This window comes from Pelophylax lessonae, assembly GCF_965119305.1.
Source record: "Pelophylax lessonae genome assembly, chromosome: 6".
NCBI lineage: Eukaryota > Metazoa > Chordata > Amphibia > Anura > Ranidae > Pelophylax > Pelophylax lessonae.
Genome location: NC_138773.1, coordinates 179,800,310 through 179,815,945, shown reverse-complemented (window position 1 = coordinate 179,815,945; position 15,636 = coordinate 179,800,310). Strand labels below are relative to the sequence as shown.

At 41.4% G+C, this 15,636-nt stretch overlaps 1 protein-coding gene across 3 annotated transcripts in view; it reads left to right on the top strand.

Moving 5' to 3' along the window:
- Positions 1-15,636, top strand: part of GLS (glutaminase) — a 195,120-nt gene that overhangs the window by 57,305 nt on the left and 122,179 nt on the right. For all 3 annotated transcript variants that reach the window (XM_082260717.1, XM_082260719.1, XM_082260718.1), the window contains exon 4: positions 2,365-2,494. In XM_082260717.1, coding sequence (XP_082116843.1) covers positions 2,365-2,494 — 130 coding nt within the window. The remainder of the gene's footprint in view (positions 1-2,364; positions 2,495-15,636) is intronic.

Sequence of the window (15,636 nt, the reverse complement as noted above, 5' to 3'; positions counted from 1 at the left end):
CTCCGTAGACATAAGAGCTGGTAAGTGATGTCAGCCTTGCCTCTAACGCCATATACAAGCCGAGCTGTTTGTAAGTGTGGGATTTTGGGTGGTCTGTGCCCCCCCCCCTCCCTCCCTCCCTCCCTCCATGTTGGTATTTTCCCACACATATTTTTATATTCTTTGCAGATATGCATCACTTTTTACTCCTGATGAAGTGGCGATTTTTGGTCCACGATGCGCGTCAAGCTTATTGATGCTATGACTTCAATACGAAGTGTCTACTATTTGTATACTCCATGGAATGTTTATATGTTGGTTTTTATTAACCTGGACTTGGACATCACTTACCAGCTCTCATTTCTACTGAGTCATTTTATTCTGTAACATATTATGTCTTTACCAATTTGTACACCAATAAATGTCAATGTATATCCCTGCCAGCTTTGTCCTGCCTCTCACTCAAAGTCCCAAACCCTTTTATTTTTCTGCATATTAGGGATGGAGACGCATTCGCAACCCCCCCCCCCCCATTCAAAGTCCCAAAATTCCCCCTTTTTTGTAAGCTGAATATAACCAGCTACTACCAGTTCGTGACCTGGAAACTCAGAATCTTTGCAGTTCTATAATTACACACTCACTCATTCACTAATTGATACTTACTGTTTCTGTCTCTCCCTTCTAAATGGAAGGATAAGTTCACCTTTGGAAAGTGTTACATGTTTTATACGTTTTTAGGATGGAATATGCAACATGTTCAAACATCTACAGCCTCTTCCCCCACCGATACCCACTCCCTGTGACAGCGGACAGTGCATGCTCTCCCTGCACCCGCTGTCACAAGTTTTGAAAACAGTGTGGTCATGCAGGGCTCTGCCCACACCGCCACATCATTCATTCAACATTTCTTGTAAATGAATGCCTACAAGTACAGTCAGACATTGCAGCTGGTGGCTTGTAGTTCTCAATGAGCTTTGGGGGTGCTGGTGAGCGCTCTTGTAGTTCATTGATCTTCCTGCTCTCAGGTAATTGCCTGCCCGTACGAGGTAGGAGCAGATAGCTATCCTGAGAGTCTGCAGGAGTCTGAGATGGCACCCGCGATCTGCTGATTGCGAGTGCAGTGCTCTGCAGGCTCCTTAGAAAAAAATAATAAATACACTTTTTTTTTCCCTGCAAAAAATGTGCATTTATTATTTATTTATTTAGATAAAGCTGTCCATACACTGTCAACTTTTTTTTCAAAAAAAGTTGACAGATTCCTTTATCCACACAGACAAGGTGAATGGAGGAACCCTCCGCCTGGACATTTTATTCTGACAGTGGCACACAATATTGTCAGAATAAACTGTGCAGCTGCACCCGCTGATCGAGAAACGTTGTTCAACATGTCCCTTTTAATGGACCTCTATCAAACGATCCACTTCTGTCGAGAAGGGACAGGAATACACTGATCAGAGTTTGGCCAGTCCCAGCTGAATTGGGCAAATTTTGATTAGTGTATGGCCAGTTTTAGATTAAAGCCAAAGACCTTTAATTGACCTATAGGTCTTCCCTGGGGTTTGATATGTCACCAGGAGATGGACAGGCCTTTTTTCACATAGGCAGTAGAAATGGACTTGGGCGTGTTCAGCTACCCACCTGCCCGATCCCACCAGGAAGCCGTCACTGCACACGGCTAGTCACAGGCAGTGAGACCTTTCCCGACCTGTGCAGCTGCGGACCGGGAAATGTCTCACTACCTGCGATTAGCTGTGTGCGTGTCAACTTCCTGGTGGGATCGGCAGGTGGGATTCCAAACACGCCCAAGTCCATTCCTAATAGGCAGCATGTAACAGCGGTTAATCACACATGGTCAGACAATATACCCGAGCTGTGTGGGATTGATCTTTACTACATGCTACATGTGTGCTTTACACCATAGAGAGACATTTGTTGCATCTGTTTAGCGATCATTCACTGCTTGTAGCAAGTAATAGTCCCAGTAGCTTTATTCTAAAGCAGACATGACATAAATTGAGCAAATTTCAGCAGCTTTCAGATTAACTTTTTCGACACTCCCAAATAACAGTCCTAGATCTGAAAACCAAAAGATCGGGGTGAAAAATTGTCAATCTAGCAGTAGCTGCATCCGATCCCATACAGCCACTGTTCAGGTATTCAATAGGTGGCAGGGGAGAGTCCTCCATCCACGCTGTTTAGCATGGATGGGGGGTAGATTTTTCTATCAGACCTGCAGGAAATCTTACAACGTATTGCCAGTTTAACACTTGTAGATCTTGGTTTATGGCCTGAGAGATGTTAATAGCATTTCTTTAGGGCAGTAATGTTCTTGTAGTTGACATTTAGTTGTTTAACTACTTTAATCTGTTGTTTGCTTTTTCTCAGGTGTGTACAAAGCAACATTGTGCTGCTCACACAAGCATTTCGAAGGAAATTTGTGATTCCAGATTATATGTCCTTCACGTCACACATTGATGAACTCTTTGAAAACGCCAAAAAATTGTCTGGTGGGAAGGTAATGATCAATAACTTATAGTGCTCTGCTTCTTTAGCTATGTATTTTTATAAATTTATAAAAAACATGTCTTTGCAGATATAAGTGAATTTGTGTTGAAAACAGAACTGGTTATAAATATTTAAAATTCATATTTTTTTTTCTTATTGGAAGTATTCAGTTCAACATTATTGTCTGCTCAAGGCAATTTATGCATTCATTTTTATTAACATTTTTGCTGCCAGAGCTTTTTTTGCACACATATTAAAATGCACAATTTAGGCCTGAAAATTAGCTAAAAACTCCCACACGTATTTTCTAAAAGCTGGCACCTGGAGCTCCAACAAAACAAAAATATATTACGGCTTGTACGGGCAGTTAGTTTCACACTGACAGGCAGAATCCATGAACTACCACAGCACTCAACAGTGCCCTGGTAGTTCATTGAGAACTTTGAGCTGCAAAGGCTGTTGGTACATGTACAAGGCTGTTGGTACATGTACTTCACTATTTCACAGGGATCTGTGAATCAGTGATGAAGCCATGTGGGTGGAGCCCCCGCATGGCTATGCTCTCTGAATTGTGACAGAGAGTGCTGGGAGATCCCTAGCTCAGTACCACAAGGAGAGGGATCGGAGAAGTGATGCTGAACATGTTAAATGTTACACCCTAAATATGGATGCAACATGTTTAGGAAGGTGAACTTATCCCTTAAGGGGCAAAAAAGAAAAACAAAAAAAGACCCCTGCAGGGCACCCAGAACTTCATGTCATAGGCGTTAGGTGCTATGATGGGCAGAGTTTTTTATGGGCAACAATTTAAAATCCCCTACATCAGTTCAGAGATAGGGTCCTAGAATTATTGCTTCTACTCTGGCATGCACAACAATACCTAATGTGTAGTGAGATCAGCCGTTTTGTACGTAGGTGCCCTCAGGTCGTGGTTCTGTGTTCGGAAGTGCCTGGGTGTAACTTCAATTTATGAAACTTTTTGGTTTTCACTTAACTTTATTGATATGACACAGGGAGTTGACATGCATTTGTCAGTATTTTTCTAAGACCGGTTCTCTTTACTGAGACATTATCATGTTCCAGGCGTCCGTGGAAGCAATCCAACGGCTGTAAAGCGGCCGGATTGCTTCCATCTGAAAGCCAGGGAATGTGACATTTGAAACTGGAAGTTACATAATCCTTTTTGCTTCCCGGTTCTTACTAGCTAGTGGAGATCGTAAAAGACGTTCGCTGGTCTCCCTCCCCTCTGCCTATTAACAACTGCTATGCCAGTCCCGAGCCTGCAAATGGGACAACGGAGCCTGGGAAGCTTGGCTGGGTAGGGGGGAAAGTTGCTTTGTTGGTGGCAGTGAAAAGGTTAAACGTTAACAAAAGTCTGATAATCCAGGGAAAGCTGTTCTGTAGGTATATTTTACGCCTGTAATTTCATTGGAAATTTTATCAAGAATTTACCCAACCCTAAACATGGTATGCTTTATTATTTTTACTAGAGGGAGGCAGTGAAGGCACCTTGCAATAGGGTGGTATGTAAAACAATAGTGTAGCTACAATATGCAAAATATGTAAATTCAATGTGCAATAATGAACATAGAATGAAGCATGAAAGCAAATCATGCCAAATAAAAAGCACAAAAGTGACAGAAAATAAGTCCCACAGTGTATATAATCAGTGAAAATGCACTTGCTACAGCAACACCAGTAATCGTGAAGATGTTTTCCAAAGGTGCTCAGGTGACCAGCCACCAAGTGAATTGAAAACTCACCAGAGCAAATGGCCACAATTACATTAGCATATGCACCTAAGTATGAATGGTAATTCCACAGGAATCAGCGCAGCAACTTACTTCCAATGGCACCTCCTGATGTAGGGATAAATAAAGCTCGCCGCAAGCCCAGAGAATTTTCCAATAAAATAAAAATGAAAATGTTACCATAAAATAAAATGTAACCGCATAAAATCCAGAACAGTGAATCCAGTTAACTGGCATGGAAACCGCTACCGATCTGGGATTGTGAAGCAGCGTGACGTCCACACTAGAATCTCCACCTCGACACTTTATAGAATTCCTATATTTCTTTTTCTCTATTCATTTTTTCAACTTTTGTCATGTAGTTAGAAATTAGACGAAATATATGCCAGATCAGTTACCAGCAGTGTATTCATATTTTATTTCCTGTATTGATAAAGCTTTGACACATTACACAGCACTTTACAATACAGTATATAGAACCACTGACAAGAGTCTAATCCTCTGAGGGATTTTAAAATCCAAGATATCTACTCCATTTTAAAGTTTACATTCCCTGGCAGAATTTATGATTTTCTTGGCCATTTTTCAGAGAATATGAATAACACAAAAACATTTCTTTCACTCATGGTTAGTGTTTGGCTGAAGCCATTTATTATCAATCAACTGTGTTTACTTTTTTTAAATCATAATGACAACAGAAACTGACCCTGATCAAAAGTTGACATACGTACCCCAGTTCTTAATTCCGTGTATTGCCCCCTTTAACATCAATGACTGCTTGTAGTCTTTTGTGGTATTTGTGGATGAGGCTCTTTATCTTCTCAGATGGTAAAGCTGCCCATTCTTCCTGGCAAAACCTCCAATTCCTGTTAATTCTTGGGCTGTCTTGCATGAACTGCATGTTTGAGATCTCCCCAGAGTGGGCCCAATGATACTGAGGTCAGGAGACTGAGATGACCACTCCAGAACCTTCACTTTATTCTGCTGTAGCCAATGGCAGGTCGAATTGGCCGTGTGTTTAGGATCATTGTCCTTTTGGAATGTCCAAGTACGTCCCATGGGCAGCTTCTGGGTTGATTAATGCAAATTTTCCTCCAGTATTTTTTGATCACATACTGCATTCATCTTACCATCAATTGTGACCACATTTCCTGGGCCTTTGTAGCTCACACATGCCCAAAACATCAGCGATACACCTCTGTTTTTCACAGTAGGAATGGTGTACCTTTCATCATAGGCCTTGTTGACTTTTCTTTCCAAATGTAGCATTTATGGTTGTTGCCAAAAAACTAAATTTTGGTCTCATCACTCCAAATGACTTTGTGCCAGAAGGTTTGAGGCTTGTCTCTGTGCTGTTTAGTGTATTGTAAGTGGAATACTTTGTGACATTTGCGTAGTAATGGCTTTCCTCTGGTGACTTGACCAGGCAGCCCATCTGTCTTCAAGTGCCTCCTTATTGTGCATCTTGAAACAGCCACACCACAAGTTTTCAGAGAGTCCTGTATTTCACCCAAAGTTTTTTTTTTTTTTTGCATCTTGAACAGTTTTCCTAATTTTTCCTGGTTTGGTTTAAACAGAGCCCCTCCACTTCTTGATTAGAGTTTGAACCCTGCTGCTTGGCATTCTCAATTCCTTGATATCTTTTCACATCCCTTTCCTGTTTTATACAGTTCAACTTCCTTTTCCCGCAGATCCTTTGACAATTCTTTTGCTTTCCCCATGACTCAGAATCCAGAAACGTCAGTGCAGCACTGGATGAAAGATGCAAGGATCTGTCAGGAGTCCAGAAACTCATTGACCTTTTATACACACACACTATTTACAAGCAAACAGATCACAGGTGAGGATGGTTACCTTTTAATAGCCATTCAAACCCCTTTGTGTCAACTTGTGTGCATGTTATCAGGCCAAAATCACCAGGGTATGTAAACTTTTGATCAGGGTCATTTGGGTAGTTTCTGTTGTCATTATGATTAAAAAAGAGTAAACCGTTGATAATAAATGGCTTCAGCTTCAGCCAAACACTAACCATGAGTGAAAGAAAAGTTTGTGTTATCATTCATATTGAATCTCCCAGTACAAAACCAAAAAAATACAGACTTCCCTTGTGCAGATCAATCCAGAATCACATGCTGCAATACTAACCACTTGGCCTCCAGCTTGCAGGAGTGTCCCTAGTTAGTTTTAGTTCAACAGGCATATAGTATAGAATGGAAGACATTCCAGGGATCAGCAGCAAGTCAGCAAGAATAGGAATTCGTAGGCTGCCAACATAAAGTAGCGGCCAAGTGTGTACAGAACAGTAAGAGTTCAGCAAATGTCAAACCCAAGGCAGGGTGAAGCAGGAACGGCAAGTTATCAGATGTCAGAGAGGGCCTAGGTCAGCAACAAGCTTTTGGCTCTGTAAACAAATCTTTAATGCCCTGACTTGGAGGCATCCTTAGGTGCACATTGTCACATGCATTGGTGTCTTGGGGCTGATACCTTTTTGGGATTGCACACATTTAGCTGTAAAGTTTTTAATTTGTGTTTTGCTCACTTACATGCATAAGGAATGGGATTTCAGTGTGTGGACACCTGACAACCAGAAGGCAACTGCATACACAATCGTTATTCAGTTTTTTACGCAAGAGAAAATCCTGCTGTACTAGCAATAGTTTGCTTGTTGATTTGAAATTACATTAGAGTAGGATTCCACAGTTATCCTAGCCTGCAAGGAATGTGAGGGATCATTGGTGTAGTAAGTCTAAAGATGGGAGACGGCAGATTTGGTCAGTTGGAGAAGGAGGAGGACCATAACAAAGACTTATCACTAGTGGTATACCATAAGGCTCTGTACTAGGTTCTGTTCTATTTATTATGTTTGTAAGTGATATAACTAAAGGTTTGTTGGGCAAAGTGTTTTTTTGCTGATGATACAAAGGTGTGTATTAGGGTTGCTATCCCTGGAGGTAGGTGTCTGTAACATGGAACATAATTTGCCATTGCTGGAAGATTGGTCAAAGCAGTGGAGACTGCAGTTCAATGTTTCTAAATGTAACAATGCATGTAGGGAAAAGGAATCTCTTAACAGAGTACAATATTGGGGATACAGTGTTTGCCAGAACTACAGAAGAATAAGATTTAGGGATACTTATCTCAGATGATTACAAAGTGAAAAAGTAAGGTGACCATGAAGTGGGAAAAACAAATAGAATTCTAGGATACATCACCAGCAGGAGGTCCTGATCCCCCCTACAGTTAGGTCAATACATATTTGGACACAGGCACGATTTTAGTTTTTCAGGTATTTACCAAAACATAATCGAGCTATAGTTATATAATGGATATGAGCTGAAAGTGCACACTTTCCGGTTTAATTTGAGGGTATGTACATCCAAATCGAAGGAAGGGTTTAGGAATTACAGCTCTTAATAGCCATCCCTCCTTTTTCAAGGGACCAAAAGTAATTGGACAATAGAATCAAAAGCTGTTTCATGGCCAGGTGTGGGCTACTCTTTCTTTATTTCATAATTCCATTAAAAGGTCTGGAGTTGATTCTAAGTGTGGTATTTGCATTTGGAATCTATTGCTGTGAACCTACATCATGTGTTTAAAGGAGCTGTCCATGCAAGTGAAACAGCCCATTGTAAGGCTTCAAAAACGAAACATCCATCAGAAAGATAGCAGCAACATTGGGAGGGGCCAATACAACAGTTTGGTACGTTCTTAGGAAAGAAGAACGCACTGCTCAGCAATGTAAAAAGCCAGACATCCATGGAAGACAACAGTGGTGGATTATTGCAGGATCCTCTCTCTGGTAAAGAAAAACCCATTCACAACATCCAGACAAGTGAAGGACACTCCAGGAGGTGGGCATATCATTGTCAAAGTCTACTATCAAGAGAAGACTTGATGAGAGCAAATACAGAGGGTTTACCATAAGGTGCAAACCATTCATAGGCGTGAAGAAAAGAAAAGCCAGATTAGACTTTGTCAAAAAACATTTAAAACAGCCAGACAAGTTCTGGAAAAGCATTCTTTGGACAGATAAACCGAAGATTAATCTGTACCAGAATAAAGGGAAGAAAAAAGTGTGAAGAAGGCTTTGAACAGCTCATGATCCAAAGCACACAGCGTCATCTGTAAAACACTGTGGAGGCAGTGTGATGGCATGGGCATGCATGGCTTCCAGTGGCACTGGGTCATTGGTGTTTATTGATGATGTAACAGAAGCAGCCGGATGAGTTCTGCAGTGTTGATATACTGTCAGCCAAATTCAGCTAAGTTAATTTGACTGCGCTTCACAGTCATGGACGGTGATCCAAAACACACTGCAAAAGCAACCTAGGAGCTTTTGAAGGAAAAGAAGTGGAATATTCTGCAATAGCCGAGTCAATCACCTAATCTCAACCCAATTAAGCATGCACTTCGCTTGCTGAAGGCAAAACTAAAGGCAGAAAGACCCACAAACAAAGAACTGAAGACAGCTGCAGTTAGAGCCTGGAAAAGCATTAGAGAGGGGGAAACCCAGTCTTTGGTAATGTGCCCAGGGTTCCAGACTTCAGGCAGTCATTGCCAGCAAAGGATTCTCAACAAAATAATAAAAAGTTTAAAATTGTATTTATCATTATATTAATTTGTCCAGTTACATTTGAGCCCCTGAAAATGGGGGGGGGGGGGGGGGACGACTGTGTATAAAAATGGTTGCAGTTCCTGCAAAGTGGCTTACAAAATACAGCTTCTAGAGGAATTTTGCCTGTAGAAGCAGCTCATGTTATCCTGTGTCCATGCACATTGGGATGTTTGGGGGCATATTTTAAACTGGCCCATTTAGGGGCATTAAATAAAATCCCTTCTGTCTTGCATTTTTGGAGCAGTTTTCTGGTAGAAAAAAAAAAACGCTAAATGCTCCTAAACGGCTGTCTAAAAAATGCTCCTACAGGAGCATTTTGTCTGCCAAAAGCTTCTGCCAAAAGAACTGGCATTGTTTTTTAAGTCCAGTGTGCATTGACCCTGAGTGAATGTCATTGGATGGTAGTGTACTGCTTCCTCTTCCACTTTCTCCTTGGTATATATACTCTGGCTTCTCTTAAAGAGGTTGTAAACCCAAACATTTTTTTTTCTTTTTAACCTGAAAGAGAAACGCATAATGAGCTCCTTACCTTAGAAAGAGCCCCCGCCGTGCTGCCCGCTTACCTCTATGACGGGCGACATGTTCCGGGATCGCGGCATCCGGCCATCTGATTGGCCCGGAGCCGCGGTGACGTCACTCCCGCGCGGGAGCCGACGGTCACGGCACGGGGCTCTGAAGGAACGGCACCAGCGTCCGTTCCTTCAGAGCGCATGCGCCAGTGATGTCACTGGCTGCATGTAAGGTAAATATCTCCTAAACGGTACATGTTTAGGAGATATTTACAGTACCTATAGGTAAGCCTTATCATAGGCTTACCTATAGGTAAAAGTTGCAGAGGAGGGTTTACTTCCTCTTTAAGTGTTTAGTATACGAGCTGTTCCTCTGCAATGTGGAACTACAAGATCCAGCATATCCTATCTGTTCTGCCTACAATTTCCATACTTGCACATCTCTTCCTAAAGGCATTGAGTGTGAATAGAACATGCAGGATATGCTGTGTCCTTTAGTTCTCCTCTGAAGAGGCACGGCTGTAGCTGGAATAATTAGTAAAATGTTTGGTGTGTTTGCTGCTTTTAGAATGCAGAAGAAAAGACCAGTAAATCAATGGAAGAGGGAGGAATGCTGCGTGGTGGGAATAGGAAAGGTACTCGGGTAGAAGGGACAAAATATAGAACCAGCAATAGAAACCAATCTACTGAGCTTGCTTTCAGAGTCCTTATGACGCAGGTACCTTTTTTTAATTTGGGAATACTGTTATTAGTGTGTGCGATGAGTCACCAGAGGTCGCAAAGAGGACTCCAGTGCTAATAAGGTTGGTATGTGTTTCATCACAATTGCAAATGTGTAGGTGGTAAAAGTCCCATAGGTATAAGGCAGGTCAGAAGACGTTGGGACTTCCCCCACCCACTCTCTGAGATTTCTAGACGTTCAGTGTAACAAAATATCAATAAATCTAAGAAGACTGTTCAAATCACAGAGCGAACATGCAACAAAATGTTACTGCATGGTAAACCAGTTTTAAATTCAACGGGGAAAAATTAGAACAATTGAGGGTTTTTGTTGTGTTCAGTGTTCCGGTTTAGAGATAAAGGCTCCTTTCACACGGCTGCATCCGATTTTCCTTCCTTTCCGTTTTTTACACGGAAGGAAAAATGGGGTTCTGTTCCATTCGTAAAAACGGAACAGAACTGAAAGGAGGAAAATCGGGTGTCAGCGGATGGTATTCCGCTGACACCCGCAGTGCCATTCACTTACATTATGTCCGCAAATCATCCGCAAACGGATGGGATGATTTGCGGACACACGGAGCGGCCGTGTGAAAGGACCCTAAGTCTCACTTCCTACCCTAGTAACAGTTGTTGGTGGGATAGATTCTGACCGAAAATTTTACAGTGGGTATTTCAACAGGAGGTGAGGCGTGATCTCCCAGTGGGGACACCAGTTCTGGGGATAGCAGCCAAAGGTGTGTGTTGTTTTTCCCCCCCCCCCCCCCCTATTTTGAATAGAATTTCTCACTTTATTGGGTTTCCAAGACCAAATGTGATGAGGAATAGTTAATGAAAAGCACTACAGAGATTTACAGTGATACCTCGGTTCACAAACGTAATTCGGTGAACTGACTCTGGTCGCGAATTGAATTGGTCGTGAACCGAGGCACATTTTCCCATAGGGTTCAATGTAAATCCGGTTAATTCGTTCTGACCTTTTTTTTTTTTTTTTTTTTTTTTTTTTTTGGTTTTTGAAGCACAAAAATATGAAACAAATTACAATACACATTAGTACAGTATAGTAATGTATAAAGAGAGAACACTAACCTTGCTTGAGATGACTTCTGGCATGGAGGAAGGCAGGTGGGAGGCTGTGAAATACAATACAGTAAGTACAGTATTATACAGAAGTACTGTACAGTATTGTACAGTACAGTAGTACAGTACTGTATGTGCTAAAAAGCACACAAAAGAGCAAAAAGTGTCTTCACAGTACTCACAGTACTTCTTTCTGTGTCTCTTCTTTTCTCCAAGATCTTCCTACAGGAAGTCACGAACATGTGACAGCCTGGAAGTCGCATTAAAATGGCCGTGGCTCCTGTTCGTGAACCAAAGCGGAGTTCGTGAACTGGAGCATATTTTTATGAACTTTTCTGTTCCTGAACAGAGTTGTTTGTGAACAGAAGCCTTTGTGAACCGAGGTATCACTAACTTTAAAGTGATACTTTAGTCTTTTTTTTTTTTTTTTTTTGCTTTTGTTTTTTTCCTGTTTATTTTTTACCTGCACTGTGTATTGGTTTTGCACAGAGCAGCCCAGATCCTCCTTCTCAGGTCCCTCTGCGACTCTCCTGGCCACTCCCCCTTTTTAAGTGCCCCACAACAAGCAACATGCTATGGGTGCACCCGAACCGAGCCGCAGTTTCCTGTGTCCATTCAGACACTGAGCCACGCCCCACCCTCTCCTCATTGGCTCACTGAATTTGACAGTGAGCCCATGTCGCCACGCTGCCATCTCAGCTAATGAGCAGAGAGAGTCTGGGGCAGCCGAGACACTCATTCAATATTGCTGGATTGAGATGTGCTCAAGTAAGTATTGGGGGCTGAGAGGAGCTGCTACACACAGAAGGCTTTTATCTTAATGCAAAGAATGCATTAAGTAAACTCCATTCATGAAATTTGACCTAAGCACATACAGTGGATATAAAAAGTCTACACACCCCTGTTAAAATGTCCGGTTTTTGTGATGCAAAAAAATGAGACAAAGATAAATAATTTCAAAACTTTTTCCACCTTTTTAATGTGACCTATAAACTATACAACTCAATTGAACAACAAACTGAAATCTTTTAGTTGGAGGCAGTGTTCATTTTGACAGCAAGTTTTAGTTTTAGTCGTAGTCCTTTCACTAAAATGCCATTTTAGTTTTAGTTGTATTTAAGTTATCTGAATTGTTTCCGTCGTATTTTAGTAGACTAAAAAAATGGTATTTTATTGACGAAATTATTTTAGTCGACCAAATGAACACCGGTTGGAGGGAAGTGAAAATAAAAAAAAAAACTAAAATACATTAAAACCTTGGATTGAGAGTAACTTGGTTTAAGAGCGTTTTGCAAGACCAGCAACTTTTTTTTTTTTTTTTTTATAAATTTTGAGTTGATAAACAATTGATGACTTGATATACAAGTACCGTCATGTCACAACTGAGTAAAAAAGAAAAGAGAGACGCCTCTAAGTGTAGCAATATGGTTACATTAATGAAGGTACAACATTTAGTAACTCACATGGTTGATGGTTAAAACAGGCACATCGAAGTATGCCAGCATCAGGGGTAAAGCTGTCCACATAGACCATCCTCCGCACCGCCGTCTCCATCATCCCTTCCACGCTGCGCTCCACAAGCGCCTCAAGCCTCGTTTTCAGATCGCTGTACTGCAGAGTAGTCTTCCTGGTCACAATAGCAGACTAACGGCGGTGAGGTTCTCTTTTATATACTGTAGCTCCTACTGGATTTTGCTTCTATTTATGCTCGCAATCCAAGCTTTTACTGTAATATGGTTGCATATGTGTGCACACTCTTAAAAAAATACTTTTTTGAAGCACCTTTTGATTTTTATTACAGCACTCAGTCATTTTGGGATTGAGTCTATAAACATGGCACATCTTGACTTGGCACTACGCTTCTTTGCAGAAACACTCCAAATCTGTCAGATTGCAAGGGCATCACCTGTGTACAGCCCTCTTCAGATTACCCCACAGATTTTCAATCGAATTCAGGTCTGGGCTCTGGCTGGGCCATTTCAAAACGTTATTTTTCTGGTGAAGCCATTCCTTTGTTGATTTGATTGTATGCTTTGGGCCGTTGTCTTGCTGAAAGATGAAGTTCCTCTTCATGTTCAGCTTTCTAGCAGAAGCCTGAAGGTTTTGTGCCAATATTGACTGGTATTTGGAATTGTTCATAATTCCATTTACCTTGACTAAGACATCTGTTGTCGCTGAAGAAAAACAGCCCCAAAGCATGATGCTACCCCCACCATGCTTCACTGTGGGTATGGTGTTCTTTTGGTAATGTGCAGTGTTACTTTTGCCTGCTGTGTTGTCTTTTGGAATTATGGGCAAACAGTTCAATCTTGGTTTCATGAAACCATAACACATTTTCCCACATGCTTTTGGGACTTCAGATATGTTTGTACAAACTTTAACCTGGCTTGGATGTTTTTCTTCTTAAGAAAAGGCTTCCGTCTTGCTACTCAACCCCATAGCCCAGACTATGAAGAATACGAGAGAGTGTTGTCACATGTACCACACAGCCAGTACTTGCCAGATATTCCTGCAGCTCCTTTAATGTTGCTGTAGACCTCTTGGCAGCTTCTCTGACCAGTTTTCTTCTCCTCTTTTCATTCATTTTGGAGGGACGTCCAGTTTTTGGTAATAGTCACTGTTGTGCCATGTTTTTCTCCAATGGATGATGACTGCCTTCTCTGTGTTCCATGGTATATCTAATACCTTGGATATTATTTTGTACCCTTCTCCTGACTGATACCTTTAACAATGAGATCCCTCTGATGATTTGGAAGCTCTCTGCGGACCATGGCTTTTGCTGTAGAATGCGACCTAAGAAAATGTCAGGAAAGACCTACTAGAACAGCTGAACTTCCTTTGGGGCTAATCAGGGGCACTTTAAATGATGGCAGGTGTGTACTGACTCCTATTTAACTTTGAATTAATTTTGAATGTGATTGCTTAAATTCTGAACACAGCTACACCCCCAGTTATAAGAGGATGTGCACACTTATGCAACCACATTATTTATTTTAGTTTTTTATTTTTACCCCCCTCTCTAAAAGATTTCAGTTTGTTTTTCAATTGAGTTGTACAGTTTACAGGTCACATTTAAATGTGAAAAAAGTTCTGAAATGATTTATCTTTGTCTTTTTTTTTACATCACATATACCTGACATTTTACCAGGGTTGTGTACACTTTTTATAGCCACTGTATATCTGTAGTGTTTACTGATCTCGCTTTAAAGCTCTAATTAGATACATAGTGTCACAATATATCAATGTACACTAGAAAAACAGTGAAAGAAGAGTCCGTGGAGAGGAAAAACGTCCAACAGGAAGCTCAGGTAGTGTGTTGAATAGATGTGACCTTCACCAAAACACCCAAAGTAATAGCCTCTTACCAGACTTATATGATCCCCATGACAGAGATCATATAGCGCTTGCAACAAGGGCTCCTCACACTCCACAGCACTCCTCGATTCTTGTACATATAAAGGATCACCTCCAGCAAAGAACTGCCTTAGTACCATCAAACAATATCCTCTCGTGGGGACATATAGTCATGTCACATGTAGGAAAAAGAGACCTTGCATGGTGTAATACGTTCAAGATATTACTTTAATAAGAAGTAGATTTTACACTCACATGTGAATCACGACATATAGGCATCAAGTTATGGTCTTGCGGGGATCTCCAGATGAAATGTGCGGTAGCTGCAGCCCGGTCTCCTGAGTGAAGTAACAGGACACTAAAGGGTGTGCATAAAGCAGACGATCACCGGTCCCCTACCGGTTTCATCAAAATATGACATCATCAGGGGGCGTGATCACGCCCCCTGATGATGTCATATTTTGATGAAACCGGTAGGGGACCGGTGATCGTCTGCTTTATGCACACCCTTTAGTGTCCTGTTACTTCACTCAGGAGACCGGGCTGCAGCTACCGCACATTTCATCTGGAGATCCCCGCAAGACCATAACTTGATGCCTATATGTCGTGATTCACATGTGAGTGTAAAATCTACTTCTTATTAAAGTAATATCTTGAACGTATTACACCATGCAAGGTCTCTTTTTCCTACATGTGACATGACTATATGTCCCCACGAGAGGATATTGTTTGATGGTACTAAGGCAGTTCTTTGCTGGAGGTGATCCTTTATATGTACAAGAATCGAGGAGTGCTGTGGAGTGTGAGGAGCCCTTGTTGCAAGCGCTATATGATCTCTGTCATGGGGATCATATAAGTCTGGTAAGAGGCTATTACTTTGGGTGTTTTGGTGAAGGTCACATCTATTCAACACACTACCTGAGCTTCCTGTTGGACGTTTTTCCTCTCCACGGACTCTTCTTTCACTGTTTTTCTAGTGTACATTGATATATTGTGACACTATGTATCTAATATAGATTGCTCATTTTTTTGTGTTTTCCACCAAGCGCTGCATACTCTTGTTTTCATTCTACTGGGTTGAGGTACAACAACTTTCTTATGCCAGCAGCTGGTAATATCAAAACAC